The sequence below is a fragment of the Myotis yumanensis genome, unplaced genomic scaffold (genome assembly GCF_028538775.1).
Source record: "Myotis yumanensis isolate MYYU_CA2020_CCGP unplaced genomic scaffold, mMyoYum1.0.hap1 SCAF_12, whole genome shotgun sequence".
NCBI lineage: Eukaryota > Metazoa > Chordata > Mammalia > Chiroptera > Vespertilionidae > Myotis > Myotis yumanensis.
The window spans coordinates 905,351-928,566 of NW_027223763.1; the positions used below are offsets into that span (position 1 = coordinate 905,351).

The window sequence follows — 23,216 nt, forward strand, 5'->3', positions numbered from 1 at the left end:
CCGTGGGCAGCCGCCCAGTCACGGGAGGTGGCTCTGGCCCCTGTGCTGGCGCCTCAGGCTGCCTCTGCGTCGGCCATCACTTCGCTGGTTTTGTGCTTTTCCCAGAATGCTTCCCTGTTTGTACTGTGTCCTCGGGCACCTCCCGGGTTTGCCACCTTTCCCTCCACGAGGCCGCTCCTGGGTGGTTATGGGTGTGGGGAGTGGGACCTGGTGAACCAGGTGGTCACCCGGGAGCCTCCTGAGGGCGGGGCAGGCCCTGCAGCCCTTACCCGCCTCGGCCGACCCTCAGGGCTGGGGGGGACACACTTGGGGAAGTGACCCCCACCCTGGACTGCAGGGTCCCCAGCAGAGGCCTCCGGCTGCCCTGGGGCAGGACTGAGGGCCCTCAGCACCGGTGTGCGGGTAGGTGGGCCAGTCTGCTCAGGCCGCAGAGTTTTACCTACAAACAGAAGTGCTGGTAGCGTCGCCCAGATGCCAGGCCTGAGGGCCGGGCGAGTCTCTCAGGCCCCAGGAACTGAGAGGGTGCGGAGGCCTCCCGAGTCACATGACCTTGTGGTTCGTGATACAGTAAGTGCGAGCGTGTAGACAAGCATGTGGGGTTCAATCTAAACCCCTAAAAGTGTACCCATTCAAGTTGGCGCCAAAGCTTCTACGCCCCCGCCCAGCAGGGTGACGTGATGCAGGGCTGTCCCCGAGCGGGTCCGCCACCCTCCGGTCCCCGCTGTCCCTCCGGTTGCACCACGCCGTCCACTGTGGGTAACGGGCTGGCACCAGCTGTCTGTCCCCGGGCCACTGGACCAGGAGCCACGGGGGTAGGCAGGCCTGGCCGTGCCCAGTGACAGCTTGGCTACTAGGGGGCAGGCGGCAGTGGGCATATCAGGAAATGAGGCTAAGGGAGGCCAGCCGGCCCTGTGGTCACTCCCTGGCCTCACTGCCCGGGTGGGGACAGAAGTGGCGAGGGGCAGGGCACCTCACTCCCCGTCCTGCCTTCTCAGGGCCCAGGCTTCGCGGCTCAGGGCCTGCCCTCCACCCCCTGCGGCGGGTCCCCACCTCCCAGGGAGCGGCCCCTGGCTGGGGAGGTCTGGAAGCTCGGCAGCCTCAGGCCGGCCGGTGTGCGGGCGGCCACCTGGGCAGACTCATCAGCAGGCCCAGCAGCCCGGGCCGGGAGGCGCCCCGCGGGCGGAGGGAGGACACGGGCCGAGCGGCGGAGGGTCAGCTTTAATGGTCACTCTACGGATATCGTACACGGTGAGAGCCCGGCCGCTCCCGCCCCGCTCACCTCGGGCACAGCCAGGTGCCCTCGACCCAGGCTCTGCAAAGGGGGACCTGCCCCCAGCGCCAGCTGTATGTACAAGAGCCAGCCCGCCCGCCGGCGCTCGGCTCCTGGGCCTGGAGGGGGGTCCAGGCCCCCAGTGCGGCGGGCGGGTCTCACCCACGGGGACCCAGCCCTCCTGGGCCCGCTCCGCCCGACCGGCCCGCACTGCCCGTCCTCCGGCCTGGACAGCGGCAGCGAGGAGGGGGCGGGGGGCGGGCCCTGGGGACGGCACCCTCCGCCGGGCGCCCAGGACCCCGCGGGGACGGGCGGGCAGAGGCGCCCGCGAGCCGCCCAGGCGCCCGTGCTGGTGATGGGTTCGCGGCCGGCGGGCACCACGCGGCCGGGCGCCCCGCACTGGCTCCGGGGGCCGGAGGGAATTGCACTTGTTCTGCGGCCGCGGGCGCTCCGCGGGCTGAGGACCTGAGCCGGGACCGGCGGCGCCCAGGACGCGGGGAGGGCCGCCGGGCCTCACAGCACGTCCTCGAAGTCCAGCAGCTTCGAGTGCTGGCGGCTCTTCCACAGGCGGTACAGCCGGAAGTCGAAGTAGGTCTCGATCATCTGCTTCCCTGGGGGGAGGGGGCGGGGCTCAGGCAGAGCGGGGGCGGGGCCAGAGCCGAGGGGCGGGGCTCCGGGTGGAGTCGGGTCGCCAGAGGGCGGGGCCAGGGCCGAGGGCGGGGCTCCGGGTGGGCTGGGGCGGAAGGGGCGGGGCTCCTGGTGAAGTCGGGGTTGCGCTGGGGGCGGGGCCAGGGCTGAGGGCGGGGCTCCGGGTGGAGTGGGGTCGCCAGAGGGCGGGGCCAGGGCTGAGGGCGGGGCTCCGGGTGGAGTGGGGTCGCCAGAGGGCGGAGCCAGAGACGAGGGGCGGGGCTCCGGGTGGAGTCGTGTCGCCAGAGGGCGGGGCCAGGGCTGAGGGCGGGGCTCCGGGTGGGCTGGGACGGGCCTGGGGGAAGGGGGCGCTGCCTCGGCACCCCATCCCAGTGAGGGGAAGCAGCCTGACCAACTCACCTTGGGCCGACAGCTCCAGGGGGGACTCAAAGATGACCCTGTAAGGGGTCATGAGGGTCCTGAGATTCTGGAACAGCTGAAAGGAGGGGCGGGGCCATGAGTCCAGGGCGAGGAGGAAGGGAGGGAGCTTAAGGGCAAGATGGGGGGGGCAGGACCCCTCACAACCGGCTGGGCTGAGGCACAAGGGGGTCCTTGGAGGGTTTTTTAAAAAATATATTTGTATTTATTTCAGAGAGGAAGGGAGAGGGAGAGAGATAGAAACATCAATGATGAGAGAGAATCATTGGTTGGCTGCCTCCTGAACGCCCCGCCCCCTACTGGGTGGGGATCAAGCCCACAACCCCGGCATGTGCCCTTGACCAGAATCGAACCGGGACCCTTCAGTACCCAGGCCGACGCTCTATCCACTGAGCCACATCGGCCAGGCTCTCTGGAGAGTTTAAGGAAAGAGGAGAGGGAGTCTGAGCAGACACAGGTGGGGAGGGGCATTCTGTCACCTCCGTTCACGGACCCGGGGTCCCCAGAAGCCTGGGGGGGCCTGGGGTCCCTGTACCTTCTCCCCGTTGGGGTTCCCCAGAATGTAGCAGCCCATGATGTGGATGACGTTTGGCTCTGGGTTCACTTTGCTCATCAAGCGGCTCAAGCGCTTCCAGAAGCTGGTGGGGGAAGGGCGCGTCACAGGCGGTCTCCAACCAGGCCCGGGGGGGCGGGGGGCGCAGGGCCCAGCCCTCCCCAGCCGCCGCCCGCGCCGCCCGCTCACTCACTGGATCATGTCTTCCTCCTTCTCCACTTTGGCGAAGGTGGCCACCTTGTTCTTGAGCAGGTACAGGTGTCCTGGGCCACCCTGTGAGAGACTGCGGTCAGCCTGGAGGGCCACACACGCCCGGCGTCCCTCCACTGCTCCCCCAGTACACACACACACACACACACACACACGCCCGGTGTCCCTCCACTGCTCCCCCCAGTCCACACACACACACATACACACACACACACATGCCCGGTGTCCCTCCACTGCTCCCCCCAGTCCACACCACTGCTCCCCCCAGTCCACACCACTGCTCCCCCCAGTACACACACACACACACACACACACACACACACACACACACACGCCCGGTGTCCCTCCACTGCTCCCCCCAGTACACACACACACACACGCCCGGTGTCCCTCCACTGCTCCCCCCAATACACACACACACACACACACACACACACACGCCCGGTGTCCCTCCACTGCTCCCCCCAGTACACACACACACACACACACACACCACACACACACACACACACACACGCCCGGTGTCCCTCCACTGCTCCCCCAGTCCACACACACACACACACACACACACACACGCCCGGTGTCCCTCCACTGCTCCCCCAGTCCACACACACACACACACACACACACACACACGCCCGGTGTCCCTCCACTGCTCCCCCCAGTCCCACACACACACACACACACACACACACACGCACACGGGGGGGCCAGGCCCCACCTGGCAGAATATGAGCATCTTCCAGATCCTGGCACCCTTGTGGTAGATGTTCAGCTTCTTCTCGATCTCCTCTGGGGAGGGAGGGGTGTGAGCGCTGCCCCCAGTGCTCCCCTACAGCCTGCGCACCCCGCCCCGCCCCCGCCCCGGAAGACGGTGGGAATGGAGGGCACATACCCAGGATGTCCTCGAAGGTCGCGTGCTCGTGGTCCTGGGACAGACACAGGCCACCCTGAATCAGTCCCTCTCAGGCAGCACCCCACCCGGCCCTGGGGGCTGGGGGCTGGGGGCTGGGCCCTGGGGGCTGGGGGGCACTCACATAGAGGATGGGGATGATGGAAGGGTCGTCCCTGCGGATGATGGTGGGGATGTACTCCGCTCTGGGCACCTTGGAGGAGATGAGCTGGGGACACAGGGAGCGGCTCAGGGGAGGCTCGGCCGCCTGGGAGCCCGGGGGCAGCAGGAGCCCCGGTGATCAGCCCACCCGCAGCAGCAGCAGCTACGATGAGACCCCCAGGCAGCCCCCAGGGGAGCCCCATGAGACACCCCCTCACCCCGCGGGCAGCGGCAGTGGCTGCCTCCCTCCCAGACAGCAAGCTCCTGAGGGAAAGGATCCCCGACTGGCTAAGAGGCGCTGGGGGGCCGGTCCTCACCATGACCTTGGGCGGCAGGAAGCCCTCCGCGTCGCAGGCCACAGCCTCCAGGCCCTTCTCAGCCTCCCAGTCCAGGTCCTCAAAGGCCTCGCCCAAGGTGCAGTGCGAGCTCTGCAGGTCGCCACCTGAGGGGCAGGCGGGTCACCAGGGCTGCGGGCCGCCCACCCACCCGCCCGCGGTTCCCAGCAGGGGTGGTGGGCAGAGCTGGCAGGCCACGCCCTGGAGGGTCCTCCAGGCCAGCGAGGGAGCAGGGGGGTGAGGGAGTGGAGCCGTGGTCACCACCAGCAGCAGCTGCCCGGCCGGAAGCCGGTGGACCCCGGGGTCAGGCTGTGGGAGCCAGGATGCGAGTGCCAGCTCCGGCCAGCGTGCCAGGGCCCTGGACCAGTGAGGAGCTGCCTGGCAGCCACGTGCCCCTCCGGCCGGCAGCCCGCAGAGGCCCACAGGTGCCGGCCCAGCACCCGCACAGCTGCTAGTTATCTGCCCGCGAGGGAAGCGGTGCCGGCGCCCTGTTAACCCAGACAAGTAACCTGAGGCTCAGAGCAGAAGCGCAGAAGCGCAGAAGCTCAGCTCCCTGCGGAGCGCGGGGCTGGGGGTGCCGCTGGGAGGGGGACTTGCCCTTCGGGGCGCGGGGCCGGGCCTGGGGCGCCTCTGGGAGAGGGACTTGCCCTGCGGGGCGCGGGGCCTGGGGGCGCCCCTGGGAGAGGGACTTGCCCTGCGGGGCGCGGGGCCTGGGGTGCCCCTGGGAGAGGGACTTGCCCTGCGCGGGGCCGGCCCGGGGCGCCCCTGGAGAGGTGGGCCGGCCGGCGCAGGGCACCTACTGTCTCGAGAGTCGTGGGACGTGTCGGCTTTCATGGGGGTGGGGTCGCTCCAGGACCGGCTGAAGCTCCGCTCGCGCCGCTCCGCGAACGCTGCAGGGAGAGCAAACCCGCATCAACGCATCAGCGGGGCGGCACGGGGCGGCGGTGCCGGGCTGGACCCGTGGCGGGCGGGCTCTGGGGTAGGGTTTGCGGCTGCAGGAGGCAGAGTCGGCAAGTTCGGGGCTGGGGAAGGCCATGGCGGGAGGGAGGGGGTGACGGTGGATGGGGGGCTGTGGGCGGAGTCTGGAGGTGCTGGGTGGGGCCAAGGGCCGAGACTGGGGTGTCTGGGCGGGGCTTGGGGAGTCGTTTCTTGCGCAGAGGCTGGGCCTTAGGGGTCTTCCCCGCAGCGAGCAGGCATTCCAAGCCCAGCCAAGAGCAGGCGCTCCAACCCCCCCCCCCCCCCCCCCCCCCCCGCCCCTTACTCTGGGCCTTCACCCTCCGGCTGCCGACCATGCGCAGGTGCTTCGGAAGTTCCTGGGGGAAGAGGGCACGGGGGCTGCTGAGAGCTGCGAGGGTGAGCGGCGGCCCTGCCCCTCCCGCTCCCTGCCCACCGCCCCTGCCCTCGCCCCGTGAGTGATGCCCTCCCAGCCTGGACCCTCCTGCTGGCCCAGTGCCCACTGGAGACACACCCCCCCCCCCCCAGTCCCTCTCCAGCTGAGGCCCTAGCCAGACCTCCCTTAGCTGCCTGGACGAAGGCACAATACCAGGCCTTCCCTTGCCCCCTCCATGCCCCTGGTGCAAGGCACGCAGTGCCCACCTCCATGGCATGCCCTCCCACCCCTCAGGCCCAGGCCGGCCTCCCCCAGCAGGGTCAAGGGCTCCTGCTTCCTGCGCTGCGTCTGCACCACCCACAGGGGGTTTGGGCCTACGGACCACGCCCCGCCCCCCTGCTCAGAGGCAGGTCCCCATTGCCTCCGGACAAGGCCGGCTTCCGAAACGGACAGGCGGCCTCCTGGCCACATCTGAGGTGAGGGCCGGGAGGGTCAAGCCTGGCCACTGGCCCCACAGCTCTGGCTTCATTGCGCCCCCAAACGGAAGCCTGGGGCCCAGGCCACGTGCCCTCTCCTGCCTGCTGCGTCCCCAGAGCAGGGCCAGGCCAGTGGTCGCCACCGCCCTTCCCCCATCCGGTCTGCGGGGGGCCTCGGGGGCCCAGGCCAGACCAGCACCGACAAGAGACGGACCCTGGTGGCGAGTGGCTGGCAGGCCCTACCTCTGGATTACGACGCGGAATCATTCTTCCCGTTTCCGGCGCTTCCTCTCCGCGTAGCCCCTGAACACCCTGGGAAACCGGGGAGTCAGCACTGCCCTTGGCCACGGGCAGAGGGACAGACATGGGGACAGAGGCGAGAGCACAGGGGCCGTGGGCCATCGGGGGCACCGGACCTGGCAGAGGGTCCCGCCTGCCTCGCCCTGGCCTGGCCCCTGGCGGGCCGCGGCCGCCTCGGAGCTCTGGGAGGTGGCACTCCTCACAGTCGAGGCCCAGTGGCTGGCCTGCCCGAACCTATTTGCGGGGGGCTGGAGGGGGGGCACTCCCAGGGACAACTGCCTGCCCCAGGCTGCAGGTCCACAGGGTACTTACGAGATGCTGGAGGCACGGCCGAGGGGCAGCGGGAGAGAGAAGACACAGTGAGCCTTGACCCCTCAACCCCATGAGCGCCCTGCGGGTCAGTCCCTCCCAGGCGCGGTGGCCTGCCAGCCCTGGGCCCCGAGGGTGTGGTGGCCCCACTTCCCGGCCCAGGGCAGGGAGCCTGTGTGGAGCACAGGACAGCCAGGGGGCCCCTGGGAAGAGCCCGGACAGAGGACAGAGAGCCCAGCTGTGTCGCAGGCGCAGAAGGGCAGACCCCGGAGCCATAAGTTGTCCCTCGTGGGGCACACGGACCACCAGCAGGCCGCTGTCTGGGGCGTGGTGAGGCAGAGCCTCGTGGGCAGAGCTGGGTGACACGGGCTCAGAAGAGCCGCCCCCACTGGTGACTGTCCCAGCCTCGGACAGACAGGACAGATGAACAGACAGGAGGAGCCATGAAGAGGGGGGAGGCCTGGGGCGGGGGAGGGTGAGGAAGAGCAGCTGGCCCGCCTGCCTTCAGAGTGACGCCACCAATGGGTGCGGGGCTGCTGAGAAACGGGCACAGGGCTGGGGGGAGGGGCCGCAGTGGCTCCCAGGCCCGGGGCCCGGGGCGCGTGGTGGGGACGCGACTCACGCTTGCATAGTTGTGGTTGCGGTCTGGAAGCTGAAGAGGTTTTCCTTGGGGAACCAGGTGCGGATGGGGGTGTGGGCGTCGTCTGGAAGAGACAGAGGAGTGGTGACCAGGGGCGGGGGGGCCTGCAGGGGAGCGGGGAGTCTGCAGGGGAGCGGGGGCCTGCAGGGGGACGGGTGCTTCGGCCGCAGCCGGTGAGGCGGGCGCAGGCTCGGCCACGTGCACCCACCCCGCGGGGCCTCGTGACGTCTGCCTGTCCTTGCTCAGCTCTCCCTTTGGCTGCCACAGTGGGGAGCGTTCCCATGAAAGCACAGCCTGTCCCCAGGGGGCCCTGGGCAAGGGCTCGTCTCCCGTCGAGAGGAGAGGCAGGTCAGGGAAAGGCTGCAGCCCCTCCGGGACTCGGACCCGTGCCTTCGCGGCATCCACGGCAGCCACCACGCCCTGGTGTGAGCTGGCCAGACCTCCCCCCACCTTCCAGGAGGGCGAGGTAGAGACCCTGAGGGCACGTGTCCACCCTGAGCTTCCAGACGAGGTGGGGGGAGGTTGAAGCAGCTCTGACCCTCGCCCACCCCCAGCCTGTGTCCCTCAGGAGCTGGAGTTGTGGAGGGGACCTGCCCCGGCCCAGGCCCGTGCCCGAGGCCCAGGCGGTGTCCGTGGCGGCTCAGCTGGTGAGAGCTCTGCTCCTCAGGAGGCGGCCTCAGGGCCAGGAGGCAGGGCTGCTTGAGGCCCAGGGAGATCTTTTCAAGACACAGCGGCCTTGGGGGTCCCCACCACCCACACAGCCCACCAACCTGGGGAGAGGCACACGGGCTGGCCAGGCCCCAAACAGCTATGTGTGTCCTGAAGAGAGTGGGAGCCCTGCTTGGGGCCTGGCAGAGCACAACCTTCCAGCTAAGCCCATGTTTTCTGCCTCCTCAGCCCTCAAGATCCTCTAATGCCCCTCCTCCAGGAAGCACTCTTTGATTGACTTGGCGCTGGCAGGGTCACGGCCAACCATGGGCCCTGGGGCATGAGGCGTAGCCGCAGGACTCTCTGCGGGCTGTGACCTGCCTGTGACCTGGCACCCCCCACCCTGGCACCAGCACTTCGCCCAAGCTCACCCGCACCCCGCGCCCGCGCCCGCGCCAAGCCCCTCACCAGACACGCGGTCAACACTGTACATCCTCTCCAGCTTCTTGCGGCGGCTGGAGGCCTGGGGCAGGGGGCGCTGGTCCAGCCCAAAGGCCCGAGGGGAGGGGCCCGGGGCCTGCTGGGCGCACCCCGGACATTCCTGGGAGCCCTGGCGGCTGCCCGCCCAGCTCTGGCAGGGTGTGCTGACGTCCTCGTGGCTGCCGCGCAGGGACTGGCTGTGGTGGTGGGGGTGCTCCCGGTGCCGCCGCCCCTTCACCACTGCCAGCTCGATGACCTCGGCCTCAGGGCCGGGCAGCAGGGCGGGCTCCCCGGAGATGGTGTACACGCGGGGCTGGGGGCCCTCTCCCGCTGGCTTCCCGGCGACCACCTCCTCGGAGAGGCTGCCCTCGTAGCGGCCGTTGGAGACCAGCGAGAGGCGGCGCTTGATCTGGGGCGCTGGCTGCATCTCGGGGGACTCTTCGTGGCCAGAGTAGGCGTCAGCCAGCAGGTGATCTGGGGGAGAGGCGCCAGGTGAGCCCCAGCCCGAGGCCTCCCCTCCCCGTCTCCTGGTGCTCAGAGGCAGGAAACTCCGTGGGTACGTGGCTGGGACGTGGGCCTGGGACTGCCCAGCCCCCGACCCCACCCAGTCCCTGCCGTCCTCGCAGGGGGCTCCGAGGGCTCCTCCCAGCGGCTCCTGCCTCCCTCCAGCTGGGCCCCAAGCCCCTGTGTGTGTGGGGCGACAGGATATACTACCTGCTGGGGTGATGGGGGGGACAGGGTAAGCAGGCCCCCTCCTAGCCTGCCACCGCTCACATGTGCCCAGTGCCAACTCCTCCCCTCCCCCGGCCAGCTGGCCCCCCAGAGACAGCGGTGCCAACCCTGGGGGGTGCCAGGAGGCCTGTTGCCATGCCAACCAACGGCCCAGGCTGGGTGGGTGCCATGGTGATGAGCTCTTCCTGGGGCCCTGGGCAGGGGCATGAGGGAGCCAGCCCAGCGGGGCAGCTGCTGCCACTCAGCTCATCCCGCTCCCCAGCCCCCAGGGCCCGCGGGCGGCCCGGCTGGAACGGGGCCAGCGGGCCCCAGGGTGCAGGGCTGTGCGGACCCCACCCTGGCACCGCCTCCCGCGCCCCTACCTGCTCCGTTCCGGTTCTCAGGGTGACTCTGGGACAGGTACTCGCCGAAAGCCCGGGCGGCTCTGGGGGTGGACAGCGGAGCGCCGTCAGGGCACACGGCCCCCTGGCCTCTCCGCGGCAGGAGCGTGGGGTCCCCGCCCCCACCCGGCCTCGGTCACCCAGGCGGGCGCTCCTCCCCGCAGGGCGCCGGCTGGCAGGTCGCAGCCCCAGGACCGTGGGCCGAGGGCAGCGTGGCCGGACCTGCAGACCGGGCCGGTCAGCCTTCCGCCGGTCCTGCCGCTCGCGCGTGGTGGGCGGTCCGGGAGGGCGCACGGGGCGGCGGGGGCCGCGGGCGCACTCACCGCACTTTGGCCGCCACGGAGGACATGGCCTCGCTCCGCAGCGCCCTCCTCCGGGAGGCGGCGGCGCCCATGGTCGAGGCGCCGGCGCATCCCCGGGCTCAGAGCGCGCCCCGCGCCCGCCGCCGCCACCGGGGGAGCCGCGCCGCACGGGGGCTCGGGCTCGGGACCCGCATGGCCTCGCCGGGGCCCTCCGCGCGTCCCGCACCGGGAGCCGGGAGCCGGAGCCGGGAGCCGCGGCCAGGACCGGGGGCGATGCTCCGCCCACCGTGACGTCAGGGACGGGGCGGGGCCCGGCGGTCCGTGCACCGTGGCCGTCCACCTGACGTCAGGACCTGGGTGGCAGCTCCGCCAGCAGCGCGGTCACGGTCCCCCCACCCCCACCCCCGCAGGCCCGGCCCGCGGCAGTTCTCCCCGGCGCTGCTCGAAGACCCGGAAAAGAGGTTCGGGCCTCCCCGTCTCGGGAGCATCGCGGGCCCCAGCGGGAACGATGCCCGAGGTCCCCGAGGCTCCTCCTTCTTTGGGGACCCCAGGTCCTGGGCACCCGCCCGGCGTGGCCTGGATTGTGGCCCAGGAGTTTCAAGTCCCAGCAGAGGGGGTCTGGTCCTAGGGTCCCACAGGCGACCCCTGGGGAGGGCAGGCCATGTCCGCCCGCAGCCCCACTGCGGCCCACAGCGGCCAGCAATGGGGCAGCTGCTCCCTGGACCGGGCGTAAGGACGACACGCCCACACGATCAGATCTCCTTTATTCACACGCTAAGCAGAAGCATCAGGGCTCAGAGCTCCAACACCTCTGGGGGTCGGGGGGGAGGCTGCACCCAGAGGGCTGGTGTGTGCAGGAGGCACCAGGACCAAGCGCCCCCAGGAGCGGCCAGTGTAGAGGCCTGACACCCAGCACAGCCCGGGCCCCGCCAGGTCTCCTGCCCCGGGAGCCGCGGTCTCCAGGACAGGCCACGCAGGCGCTGGCTTCAGGGAGCGTCAGAGGGAGGCCTCTGCCCGTCCTGGCCAGAGAACCAGGGGGGCGTGGCATCCGCGGACGGTTTGGGGGGAGCCACACTGGGGTGCAGGTGATGCAGCGAGGGCTCCTCCTCCTGGAAGCAGACCACAGTCACAGTCGGGGTGGGGACAGGGGAGGGCTCACCCTGAGGGGGCCCCTGCCCTTGGGCCTCAGAGCAGGTGTGGGCGAGGGGCCAGGCGGGTCCAGGCAGCTCACCGAGTCGGAGCCCCCTTCGGCCGGGGAGCTCTGGAAGTCCGCGTAGGCCTCCTGGGGGCCATCGGGCAAGCCCTCCTCGCACTCGGTGAGGTAGTCAGACTCGTCTGGGCAGAGGGGTGGGCCATGTTGGTCCCCTCCGAGGGCACAGGCCCCGCCCACAGCCAACCAGGTCCAGGACCCCGGGTCCGTGTCAAGGTGTGGAAGGGACGTGGCTCCCAGCACCCTGGCCGTGTGGGCGCCTCTCCTGGGTGTCCACTCACCATCCACGACGGCCACCTTGGCGGGCTCGATGCGCGACACGATCTCAGCGAGGTCCGTGAAGGAGGCGTTGGGGCAGGTGAGGACCTGCGGGGCGAGGAGAGGACACCCCTAGGCCATGCCCTGCTCCCCGTGCCCCCAGCACGGCTGCCTGCCCAGCCGGGCCCAAGGCCCGCCCCGTGCCCTGTCCCCCCCCCCGGGACCCTGACTGGCTGAGGACCCCCAGCCTGGAGTGGGGGCAGGGACGTGAAGGATGGGCGGAGTCCTGCGCAGACCCCCATCCTCTTGAAAGGCGTGGAAAGGGAGGGGGCAGGGGGCAGAGACTGGGAGACAGCTCCCAGGCCTGCTGCCTTCGACTGTGCTGGCCCACGGGGGCGCCGCAGCACGAGCAGCTGCGGGGTGCTCTGGGCTGCTGCTGGCTGCAGGGCACCTATCGCAGATGCATGGGGGGGCAGGTCGCAGAGGAGGGAAGGCAGAGGGTGTCCGCGGGCACTCACGTCGAAGGCCTTCATCTTGCTCGTGCCCTGCCGGTCCTGCAGCATCTTCTCCAGCACCCCACTGCGCCTCCAGATGTCAAACACCGTCCGGCCGTGCTGGTACCCCACCTCCTGCAACAGGGGGCCCTGGCCTGGGTGTGGGCCCACCTCCTGCTCTCAGGGGGCCCTGGCCTGGGTGTGGGGCCACCTCCTGCAGTAGGGGCCCTGGGCCTGGGTGTGGGGCCACCTCCTGCTCTCAGAAGGGCAGGGGGCTGGGAAAGAAGTAGCCAGAGCCTGGCCAGTGTGGCTCACTGGTTGAGCGTTGACCTATGAACCAGGTCAGGGCACACGCCAGGTTGTGGGCATGACCCCAGTAGGAGGCGCGCAGGAGGCAGCCGGTCAATGATTATCTCTCATCACTGATGTTTCTCTCTCTCCCTCTCCCTTCCTCTCTGAAATCAATAAAAACATGTTTTTTTTTAAAAAGGCAGCCAGACACGAGCCCCGCTGGCCTGGCTCCGCCGCCCCCGCCCTCCGCACTCACGCAGATCTCGGCGAACTTGCCGAAGTCCAAGGTGCCGTAGCTGTCGATGGGCGGGCGCAGGTACTCGCAGTAGTCGCTGTTCCGCACCTCCTCCAGCTGCCGCACGCAGCACACGTAGGCCAGGCGCGTCTGGATCTCTGCCATGTTCAGCACCTGCCACCACCAAGGCCTCGGCTCTCGTGCCCTGGGTCCCGCCGGCCTCCCCGGCCCAGGGGCAATAGCTCCGCCAGGCCCACCCTCTCCCAGCGCTGGCCGCCCGGGGAGCAGGGGTGGGAGGGCCTGGGACCCAGGAGGGCAGGGGGGCTGCGGGGCCGGCCTGCCCCGCCCAGGGCTGTGCCCACCTTGACTTTGGTGGCCAAGGGGTTCCAGCGCTTCCACAGCAGCCACCACCCCGACAGCGCGTCACCGTAGTTGGTGAGGTCGGTCTCGTCCCGGCTGCCCACGTCGATGGCGATCACCACCTTCGCCCCCATCGACCTGGCCACGTCCGCTGGGGACAAGGAGACGCTGGTCACCCGGGACGGGTGCCCCAAGCCAGTCGGGCAGAGCCTGCCCCACCAGCCCCGAGGCCCGCGGAGCGCCCCGAAGTGTCCAACAGGTGACAGGTGTGCCCGAGGGGGCCCCCCAGCACACGCGGCACCTGCGGGCTGTTAGTTCCTGCTGTGGCACAGACGGGAGGTAACTGCTCCCCGCCTCTCCCTGGCCCTTGTTCTGGGAGCTGCTGAGCTGACAAACGGAGCCATATGCTGGGCTCGCGGTGCCCGGGCGCGGGCGTGTGTGTGTGCGTGTGTGCGTGTGCGTGCGTGTTCCCTGCTCCGAGCCAGCCTGTGACTCCCTTGGCAGAGGCTGGAGGAAGCGTGCAGAGCCGGCGGGGCGGAGGCGCTGGGAGGGACGCACCTGGGAGGTTGTTGATGTAGCCGCCGTCCATCAGCAGGTGTCCGTCCTTGGGGTCGCAGAGGGGGGGCATGTAGCCGGACAGGGACATGCTGGCACGCACGTACCTCCACAGGGAGCCTGGGGGGCCAGAGGGCGGAGGTCCCGGCCATGCCCGGCAGGAAGGAGCCTCTCCCATGCTCCTGCCGGCCCCCTGGCCCCGCTGGCCTCCGGGGGGCACCGCGCAGGCCTGGACACGCCTCCTGGACATCCCCTCCCCGAGGCCCAGAGCCGGGCGCGCTCCGGGTGGCCCGCCTTCTGAGTGCCGGCCCCACACGGGTGTGCCGAGGCCTAGGCCAGCCCTCCCCCACCCCCGAGACGGTCAAGCAGCTCCAGACATGCTGCCCGGAGGCCTCCGTGCCAGCCACAGGCCACCCACTCTGGGCTCCTGGTCATTTCCCCATCACCCTGTCGTCCGTGTGCGGAAGGTCCTTTCTGTGGGACCCCCTCGGGGGCCGCGTAGCGAGAGCCCCATGGGGAGCAGGCGCTCACCGTCTGTGTGGACCCGCATGGCAGAGGCTGAGATGTCCGTGGTGATGGTGAAGTAGGGGATCCACAGGTCCTGCCGGGATGATGGGGCTTAGAGGGCGTCCTCCCCCGGCCACCACCCAAGGGGTGTGTGAGGGGTGAGCAGGGGTGCCGGAGGGGTGGGGAGGGGTGAGGAGGAGGAGGGGTGAGCAGGGGTGAGCAGGAGGGGTGGAGAGGAGTGGGGAGGAGTGAGGAAGGGTGGGGAGGGGTGAGGAAGGGTGGGGAGGGGTGAGCAGGGGTGCTGGAGGGGTGGGGAGGGGTGAGGAGGAGGAGGGGTGAGCAGGGGTGAGCAGGAGGGGTGGAGAGGAGTGGGGAGGAGTGAGGAAGGGTGGGGAGGGGTGAGGAAGGGTGGGGAGGGGTGAGCAGGGGTGGTGGAGGGGTTGGGAGGGGTGCAAGAGGGGTGGGAGGAGTGAGGGGTGGGGAGGGGTGAGGAGGAGGAGGGGTGAGCAGGGGTGAGCAGGGGTGCAGGAGGGGTGCAAGAGGGGTGGGGAGGAGTGAGGAGTGGGGAGGGGTGGGGAGGAGTGAGGGTGCAGCACCTCGATCTGCCGGTCCTTGAAGACGCTGCAGATGCTGCTGTTGAAGCCAGCCCCCGAGAACATGGAGGTGATGGGGTAGGTCAGGTCCAGCATCGTCTTCATCATCGACGTCATGTCCTGGGGGGCAGTCGGCTGGTGAGGACTCACCCCCGGGCAGCAGGCGGCCCTCAGGCCCAGCAGGGCCGCATCGGAGGAGGGAGCAGGGACCTGGCTGGGCCCCCAGACAGAGCAGAGTGTCGGAGGCACCTGGGGGTGGGTCTCGGGGGGATGAACGCTGTGGCCTGAGCAGCTCACCGGAGGTGCTGTGGGGACACCGCTGACCCCCCGGGTGTCTCTCCCGCAAACTGATTAATGCACTGCCCCCCCCCCAGCACCTCCCATCAAAACCTCACACCACCCAGCACCCCTGCCCGCTCCGCCAGGCCAGGGCCCCAGCCCTGGTTGCTCAGAGGAGCTGACCTGCAACTGCTGACCCCGCCTTTCCCACAGAACCCCTAAAGCGGCTCTGGCCTGGGGCTCCCCGTGGCCCCGCCCCGTTTCCAGCGGAACTGTGGGTCCAGTGAACTTCCATGTGGTCCCCGGTCACCTGGGTGAACTGAGACCGGGAACCAACACAGCCAGCCCCCAAGTGGTGTGGCTGTACCCGTGCTCCCCGCTGCCCCACGGGTGGTCACAGGATGAGCCGGCTCCAGGGAGCGGCCCTACCTCAGTCCACTGCTTGGCCCGGATGCGAATCTGGCTGTAGCTCCTCTCCTCGGCGTACAGGGCGCCCATGAAGGCCCCGATGGACGTCCCCCCCGACCATGTCCACGGGGATGCCGCACTCCGCCAGCGCTCGGATGATGCCAACCTGGGCGCAGCCTCTGCCCACAGGGAGCAGGGACAGGGCTAAGTGCCACCGCCAGGACCGGACGGCTGCCGCCCACCTCTCCTCCATGCCGGCTCTCGCCTGAGCGACAGGCCAGGCAGGCCTGGCTCAGAGGAGAGACGGGCACCATGCAGATGCTCTGGCGTCCTGAGCGGCAGCCAGCACTCGGCCTCGTCTCCCACCAGCGTCCGAGAGGCCTGCACCGGCCGGACTCTGGGTGGACTCAGGAGGGGCGAGGGGGACACAGGCCAGGCCCAGGAAGGGAGTCGGTCAGTGGGACGCACGAACCCTCTCGGGTGGGAAAGCTGGCCTCAGACTGAACTGGTCACTGAGCCTCGAACTCTGTTATCAGGTCTCTCACGATGTCCATCCCTCCCAGCAATGACACGCCTGTGAGAGGACCGCGTGGCCACAGCCCGAGCACGCAGGGGGAGGGGGGAGGCCAAGGCGCTGCACTCAGGGGCAGAGCCAGGCCCTGGAGGAGGGGCCTGTGGGACCCACAGACACAGGCGGGGCCGGTGGGACCGTCAGCGTGGGAGGAGGGGGGTCCCCAGGGGGCGTGGGGGCTGCGCGGCCTGTGCTGTGCCGGGCGCCCCTGGATCGCTTCGCAAACCCAGGTAGAAGGTAAACTTTGTGGCCCACCTGTTTTCACACAAATAAAATGTGACGATTTTTTTTTTTTTAAGAAGGGAGAGGGAAAGGAGAGGGATAGAGAGTCAGAAACATCGATGAGAGAGAAACACCGATCAGCTGCCTCCTGCACACTCCCCACTGGGGATGTGCCCACAACCAAGGTCCATGCCCTTGACCGGAATCGAACCCGGGACGCTCTATCCACTGAGCCAAACCAGTTAGGGCAAAATGTGAGGATTTTGACAGAGGATTGGAGGCGGTGAAGTGGGGCTGAAAGGGAGCTGGCGTGAGAAGGGGACTGAGAGGACGGGTTCAGAGCAGCGAGGCCGTGAGGCAGGCACGGACCGAGGGGAAGGCGGCTCCCAGACCATGTAGGGGGCGGGGCATGTGCAAGGCTGGCTGAAACATGAGACGGCGGACACCACGTGGGCTGTGGCCAGGGGCCTGTCCGCATCTCCCTGGGGCCCAGATGCGTTCAGGGTCGGGAGGAACGCCCTGTCTGAGGGGAAACGCTTCGAAGTGCTTAGAAATGGTGACTGAAACCAAGAATCAGATTCAGAAGCGGGATGAACTCCAAGCATAAACCGAAAGAAAACTGTTCCTACGTGGCTGCCAACCAAGGAGCCTCACCACCGAGAACAAGAGCTCGAGCAGAGCGAGCGCGGACGCAGTGAGCAGGACGCCCGGGGGCCGGCCAGCCCCGCGGGGCCGGGAGAGGAAGGCGAGCAGGAGGGACTCTCAGCAGCTGCCCTGGAACGGACAGGACCCTCCGTCCAGACGCCCCGTCACAGCAGTCAGCAGCGCGTGGGCGAGCCGTCCTAACGTGCCAACCAGGTCAAAGACTGGGCCGGCCACTCGGCCACCCGGTCCTCCCGCAGCTGCACCTGCCCCTGCCCCTGGGGCAGGCCTGACCTCCCAGGCCCACGGCTCAGCCTGCGAGTAACCCAGTGACCGTGTGGCACCAGGAGAGGCTCGGGATCCTCAGAGGGAAGTGAGCGTAGTGTCTGCACTTCACTACCCGCCAGGCCACATGGACCACGGCAGGGATAGGACCACGGCAGGCCCTCCTAGCAGCTCCACCCCAGCCCTCGTGGGGCTCCAGGCAGGAACTTGGCTGTGAAGGGCACAGGGTGCACAGGGGCGGCCCCAGTCCACCCACTGCCCTGTCTGTGAGGCCTGCAGCCGCGTCTCCAATGTGGCGAGTTCCGTTAGAGGAGCAGCTCCGAGGCCACGGGCATCGCTTCCTAGAGAAGAGGGTTTGCACCCTCCCTGGCCCGGCAGGCGGCACAGGCGTGGCCGCACCTCCACACGCGGGGCCACGGTGGAGAGACTCGGGGGCCTGGGGCCGGCCGGCAAAGGACAGAGCAGCCTTCAGAACACACGCGTGGTGACAGGCGATGGAAGCTTCTGGAGGGACCACAGCCAGCCTGTGGAGGCCCGGCCTGGCCACGTGCCCTGGGCCGCCAGGTGCCGCTCTGAGCTCATCAGCACCTGCCGGGAGCTGTGCCGGGGACGGAGCGGGACTCACCTGGCCCCGCCTCCTCCCAGCACCAGGGCGATGGCGTTTCCCGTCAGCACCCGCGCCAGGCGGGAGAAGTCCGAGTGCCGGTCCGGGGGCCTCTGGAAGAGCCGCTCGTACATCTCCACCTGCGGAGGCGGACAGCGGGGCTCCTCGCCTCGGCTCTGCCTGTCGGGCTGTCACCCCCGTCCGCACCTCAGCTGGACCCGCCAGCTCCAGGGCAGGGGCTCTGGGCGGGGACGCGGGAGCCTGGATGCAGCTGTCCGACGCTGTCCCCCGAGCGGCCAGCAGGCTGGGACGCCTGGCAGCCTCTGTGTCCCCCCGGCCGAGGGCCACCCCAGGAAGAGGGCTCAAGGTCTGCACGGCTTCCGCCCGAGGCAGGAGGCTACGCTCCCGAGGCCCCCAGGACCCTCTGGAACCCCAGGCTCACGCCAGGCCGGGCCCGCCTCCCGGGGGCACAGCAGCACCCGTGGCCCCAAGACCCCGAGCCAGGCCCTGAGAGGGGCTCGCCGTGCTGCGCTCACCAGCCTGGGCAGGCTCCGCCTGGAGAAGACGCGGCGCGGGCAGCACAGGTGCAGGTGGCCGGAGCACCAGCCACGCATGTTGAGCCACTCGACGGTGCGGGCGGGCGCCGGGCCCTCCTCCCGGTGCAGCAGCACCAGCTGCTTCTGGGCGCGCACGGCCGTGCTCTCCAGCATCCGCTCCAGCTGTGGGGGCAGAGCTGCGGTTGGGGGCCTGAAGCCAGGACAGGGCTGCCCAGAGGCCCCACGCTGACCCACCGCGCTGACCGGGCGGCGCCCAGGCTCTGTGACAAGGGGGGCTGCGGGGCCTCGGCCTGGCTGTGCGGCTGTGCCCACGGCCCCTGGAACGCAGGAACCTTCTCGGATGAGGGATTCTGCAAAGGCGCTCCCTGAGGGGAGCCCCACTCCCTGCAGAGCAGGAGCCCCGGCGGCCGCAGGGCCAGGGGTGGAGCTGAGGTGGGAGCCGCCTGGACAGAGGAAGGGACAGGCGAGGACGCCACTGAGGGGTGCCGAGTGGCCGCCTCCTGCCGTGAAGCCCCAGAGGCCGCGCCCGCCTCAGTGAACGGAAGGTGCACACCTGGGGTCCAGGTGGGCCCGTGTCAGGAAACAATGTCCCCGCCAGGGACGGGGGACAGGCAGGAGGGGGCTCACCACCTGGGAGGTTTCAAAATGGTCAAAACCAGGCACCGTGACACCGAATCAGGCCTGTGACCAGCTGCACAAGCAGCACGTGTGAGACACAGCAGAGGCACCGACTGCACAGGAGGCCACGGCGAGGGGGCGGGGGAGACGCTGAAACCACCACCAGGTAAAGGTCTGGGTGTGGCTCCTTTACCCGCCCCGGAAACATCTCATTCAAAGGAGAGCAGCAGAGGGCGGGATCTGAGGAGAGCGTGGCTGCCCCAGCCCCGACATGCCTGGCCCGCAGCCCCGCCAGCAGCCCCCCCCACCCACTCCCCACCCACAGCCCCGCCAGCAGCCCCCACCCCACCCACTCCCCACCCGCAGCCCCGCCAGCAGCCCCCCCCCCACCCACTCCCCACCCACAGCCCCGCCAGCAGCCCCCCCCACCCACTCCCCACCCACAGCCCTGCCAGCAGCCCCCCCACCCACTCCCCACCCACAGCCCTGCCAGCAGCCCCCCCCACCCACTCCCCACCCACAGCCCTGCCAGCAGCCCCCCCCACCCACTCCCCACCCACAGCCCTGCCAGCAGCCCCCCCCACCCACTCCCCACCCACAGCCCTGCCAGCAGCCCCCACCTCGCCGACGCTGGGCTCCTGCTCGCCCAGGCCCACGATGAGGATGCAGTCGGCCTGCCGGATGCAGCGCTGGGTCCAGGGCGTGAGCGAGCTGTCCGCCTGGTAGAGCACGATCCGGTGGATGTCTTCCTGCTGCCCCAGCCAGCTGGACAGCCGGTACTCGTGGATGCTGCAGGCCGACATGGGCATGGGCATGGGCATGGGGCGCAGACATATGGGGGTGCAGACATGTGGAGATGCAGCCAAGGGGGGCACAGACATGGGGGGCACACGTGGGGTTATAGACATGGGGCGCAGACATGTGGGGGATGCAGACATATGGAGATGCAGCCAAGGGGGGCACAGACATGGGGGGCACACATGTGGGGGTATAGACATGGGGCATAGACATGGGGGACAGACATGTGGGGGTATAGATATGGGGCGCAGACATATGGGGGTGCAGACATATGGAGATGCAGCCAAGGGGGGCACAGACATGGGGGCACACGTGGGGGTGTAGACATGGGGCACAGATATGTGGGGGATGCAGACATGGGGGTACAGACATGTGGGAGAACAAACATGGAGACACAGACATGTGGGGGTACAGACATGTAGGAGAGCAAACATGGAGACACAGACATGTGGGGGTGCAGACATGGGGGGCAGACATGGGGGGCAGGCCTCAGGGCACGCACAGATACAGGCCGTTCCCAGGCTGTGCTCAGACCCGCGGGCAGGGCAGCGCTGTCCCCCTGCAGCCTGTACCTGTCCAGGGCGGCAGAGCCCAGGCGCTGTTTGACGTTGTCACTGGTCAGCAGCAGGACGGGGCCTGGGAACGGCACCGGGTGTGGAAGCTGCCCGGCCGCCCCCCTCCGGGACAGCAGGGCCGACCACAGGGGCAGCCGGGCAGCCAGAGCGGGAGGAGCAGCCCCTCCCCCAGAGGGGCTCTCGCTGAGCTGTGAGGAGCCTTGCGCCTTTCAACACGGAAGTGCCCGTGGCCTCGGGGGGCCTCAGGGCCGGTGAGCGGTGAGCGCATGGTGCGAAGTGGGAGGACTGCACCGCTCAGGGCTCCCCCGGGACGGGGGCCTCTCTGAACCTCCGTCTCCTCGTCTCCTCGTCTCCCCACAGAGGAGCGGAGGCTCCGCAGCACAGAGGCTGAGTGCTGGGGGCAGGGGAGGCATAAGCTCGTCAACGCAAGATAACGCGACGCCCGAACCCAGACCCGCCGGCTGCGGCTGCGGCTGCGGCGTAGTTAGTGCCCAGGCTTGCGAAGCACAGCTCCCCACTGTGTCTGAGGTCAGCAGGGCCCCCGTCTACTGTGTCTTAGAGCCACAGACAGCGGCCAGGGCCTGCTCCCCAGGAGGCCAGGGCAGGACCGAGGGAGGGCTAGGGTCAGACTATCAGCCTAAACCTCCACTCAGCAAGAATGCCCTTGAGGAGTGAGGGCGACCTCCACCAACATGGCCCCTGCCTTTCGGCGAAGGCGTCGCCATGGCTGCGGGCAGAGCTCGGTCTTTCTACCCGTCAGCGAGGGTTCTGGGTCGGCTGAGACCCCAACAGGCAAAATAAATCTTGATTCCACCTCATATCAGAACCAGACCCAGAACCAGAACCAGGCCCAGATGAACTGTGTTAAAAGAACATCTTCATGATTTGGGGGCAAAATAAAATGTCTTAAGTAAAATGCAAAAGCAACAACAATATAGGAGAGAGTTATGAATCGTTCTACGTTAGAGTGAAGACCTTCTGATCGTCAAAACACATTAAGATAAGAAAGGCAGCGCCGAGAGGGAAGGCATCTGCAGTATCTGCACCCAAAAAGGAGCCGTGTGCAACCACAGGGAGAACCCCGCCCCCGCCCCCGCCCTCGCAGGAGGAGTGACAGCCCGGGAAGGGGGTGACCGGACAGGCGCTGACAGAAGGGGGCACCTGATGGCCAGTCACAAGCCAGCTTCTCCGTCAGGCGGAATGCAGACTCCAGCCCTAGCGAGGCGGCGGCACACAGGACCCTCTCCAGGGCCGGCCCAGGTCGGGCCACAAAACACGTCGAGTAAAACTAAAAGGCGGAATCGTAGCGTCTTTCCTGATCACAGGTGTGAAACGGGACCTCAGTAACAGCAGGAAAACTCGCAACATGTGGAAATAACCCGCTCACACCCCGTGGGGAGAGCCGTCACAGGGAAGGCGGACAGTCGAGAGCCACGTGTAAAAGGAAACACGGGGTCCCAAACGCAGGGACCAGCAGGAGCAGCGTGGGGCGGGACATAGTGCCAACGTGACGTCACAAAGGCGGCCTCAGCCAGCAACCAGCTCCAGGCCTCGAGGAACGAGGAGAGAGTATTAACTAAACCCAGAGCTGACAGGAGGGAAGAAAAAATAAAGATCAGGACAGAGGCCACTAAAATAGAGAAGTAGATAAACGCAAAAGTTGGTTCTTTGAAAGAATTCACAAAATTGACGAGCCCTTAGCAAATGAATAAAGAATAAAAAGATGCAAGTCGCTGAAATGAAGAGCGGGGGGACATCACTCACTTCACAGAAACGAACGGGAGCGTGAGGAGCACTGTGAGCAACTGCACAGCAACAGGTGGACGATCGAGAAGAAACGGAGGAATTTCTGGAAACACAAGACCTACCAAGACTGATTCATGAAGAAACATGGAAAGACTGGATCAGTAACAACAACAACAATAACAATAACTGAGAAAGGAGAGCCCTGGACGAGACAGCTTCGCTGGAGGTTCTATCAAACATTTAAAGAAGAGTTAACACCCTCCTCCTCAAACTCTTGTAAAACAGAGGAGGAGGGTGCTTTCTCACTTACTCCACGGCCAGCACTCCTGACGCCAAGGCCACAGGGGACCATGTCAGCAGGAGAAAGCTGTAGACCATGACCTTCAACATCAACGGGAGGCCAGCGAACCAGGCCAGCGGCCGGCCTGTTAAAGGCCTGACACCACAGCCCCTGGTGTTTGTTCCCGGAATGCAAGGACGGCTCAACACGGGACTGTCCATCAAAGGACTCATCACATTAACAGGAAGAAGGAAAACCTACCACCATCCCAGCTGATACAGAAAAGGCTCTGGCAAAAGTCCACCTCTTTGCACAGTAAAAACCCTCAGCAAACTACGGCAGAAAGCCTTCAACACACTGCAGGCCACGCACGGACAGCTGGCAGCGACCCTCACACTGGGGTGGACCCTCGGGCTCCCCCAAGGTCAGGACAAGGTGGGGATGTCTGGTTCCACCACCGCTGTCCAACACGGCTCTGCTCAGCGCCATCAGGACACGAATGGGTGCGACAGACATCCGCAAGAGAGGAAGCAGCGGCGACCTCCGTCGGTTCCACCCACACACACACTCAGAAGCGGGTCCAGGCAGCACACAGGCAGCGGTTCCTCTCGCTATCAGTGAGCACTCTGAAGGGATTATACCATCACTCCACTGACAGCAGCACCAGAACCAGTCCGTACTTTGGAATAAACTTAACGAGGACTCGCCGTGAAACTATCGACGCTGCTGAGGAAAGTCAAGATGCTCCTAAGTGGACGCGCATCCGTGCTGCTGGGCGGGAAGGGTCCTGTCAGGGTGTCGGCACCCAGAGCGATGGAGCCAGCGCACCCGCCAGACGGCCAGGTTCTCACAGAACTGGACACGCTCGTCCCAACTCCCAGGGGTCTCGGGCCCTGAAGGGTCCAAACCACCTTGGAACCGCAAAGCCGAGCGCTCCGCCCTCCTGGTTTGACCACTTGCTGCAAAGCCGCCTCGTGAAGACGGTGAGGGGCCGGCTCAGGACAGGCGTGGGGGCCAGGGCCAGCGAGCTGGGATGAGCCTCGT

At 68.0% G+C, this 23,216-nt stretch overlaps 2 protein-coding genes across 2 annotated transcripts in view; both read right to left on the bottom strand.

The window, feature by feature from the left end:
• Positions 1 to 1,695: 1,695 nt before the first annotated feature.
• On the bottom strand, positions 1,696 to 10,341 carry NSMF (NMDA receptor synaptonuclear signaling and neuronal migration factor). The gene is made up of 15 exons (XM_070431057.1): positions 10,106 to 10,341; positions 9,765 to 9,826; positions 8,659 to 9,144; positions 7,525 to 7,606; positions 6,563 to 6,605; positions 5,749 to 5,800; positions 5,288 to 5,377; positions 4,470 to 4,594; positions 4,136 to 4,219; positions 3,994 to 4,027; positions 3,820 to 3,890; positions 3,082 to 3,161; positions 2,871 to 2,973; positions 2,318 to 2,393; positions 1,696 to 1,881 (listed from the first exon to the last, which is right to left on the bottom strand). The coding sequence occupies exons 1-15, from the start codon at positions 10,174 to 10,176 to the stop codon at positions 1,784 to 1,786; spliced, it is 1,557 nt and encodes a 518-aa protein (XP_070287158.1). The 5' UTR covers positions 10,177 to 10,341; the 3' UTR covers positions 1,696 to 1,783.
• Positions 10,342 to 10,831: 490 nt separating this feature from the next.
• The window catches only part of PNPLA7 (patatin like phospholipase domain containing 7), a 28,845-nt gene continuing 16,460 nt past the window's right edge, over positions 10,832 to 23,216 (bottom strand). Inside the window, 15 exon segments of the mRNA XM_070430276.1 lie at positions 10,832 to 11,193; positions 11,316 to 11,419; positions 11,576 to 11,660; positions 12,071 to 12,181; positions 12,594 to 12,746; positions 12,935 to 13,083; positions 13,491 to 13,607; positions 14,019 to 14,088; positions 14,591 to 14,707; positions 15,296 to 15,388; positions 15,390 to 15,453; positions 17,620 to 17,738; positions 18,135 to 18,317; positions 19,394 to 19,562; positions 20,144 to 20,207. Of these exon segments, the coding sequence (XP_070286377.1) occupies positions 11,071 to 11,193; positions 11,316 to 11,419; positions 11,576 to 11,660; positions 12,071 to 12,181; positions 12,594 to 12,746; positions 12,935 to 13,083; positions 13,491 to 13,607; positions 14,019 to 14,088; positions 14,591 to 14,707; positions 15,296 to 15,388; positions 15,390 to 15,453; positions 17,620 to 17,738; positions 18,135 to 18,317; positions 19,394 to 19,562; positions 20,144 to 20,207 (1,721 nt within the window). The 3' untranslated portion in view covers positions 10,832 to 11,070.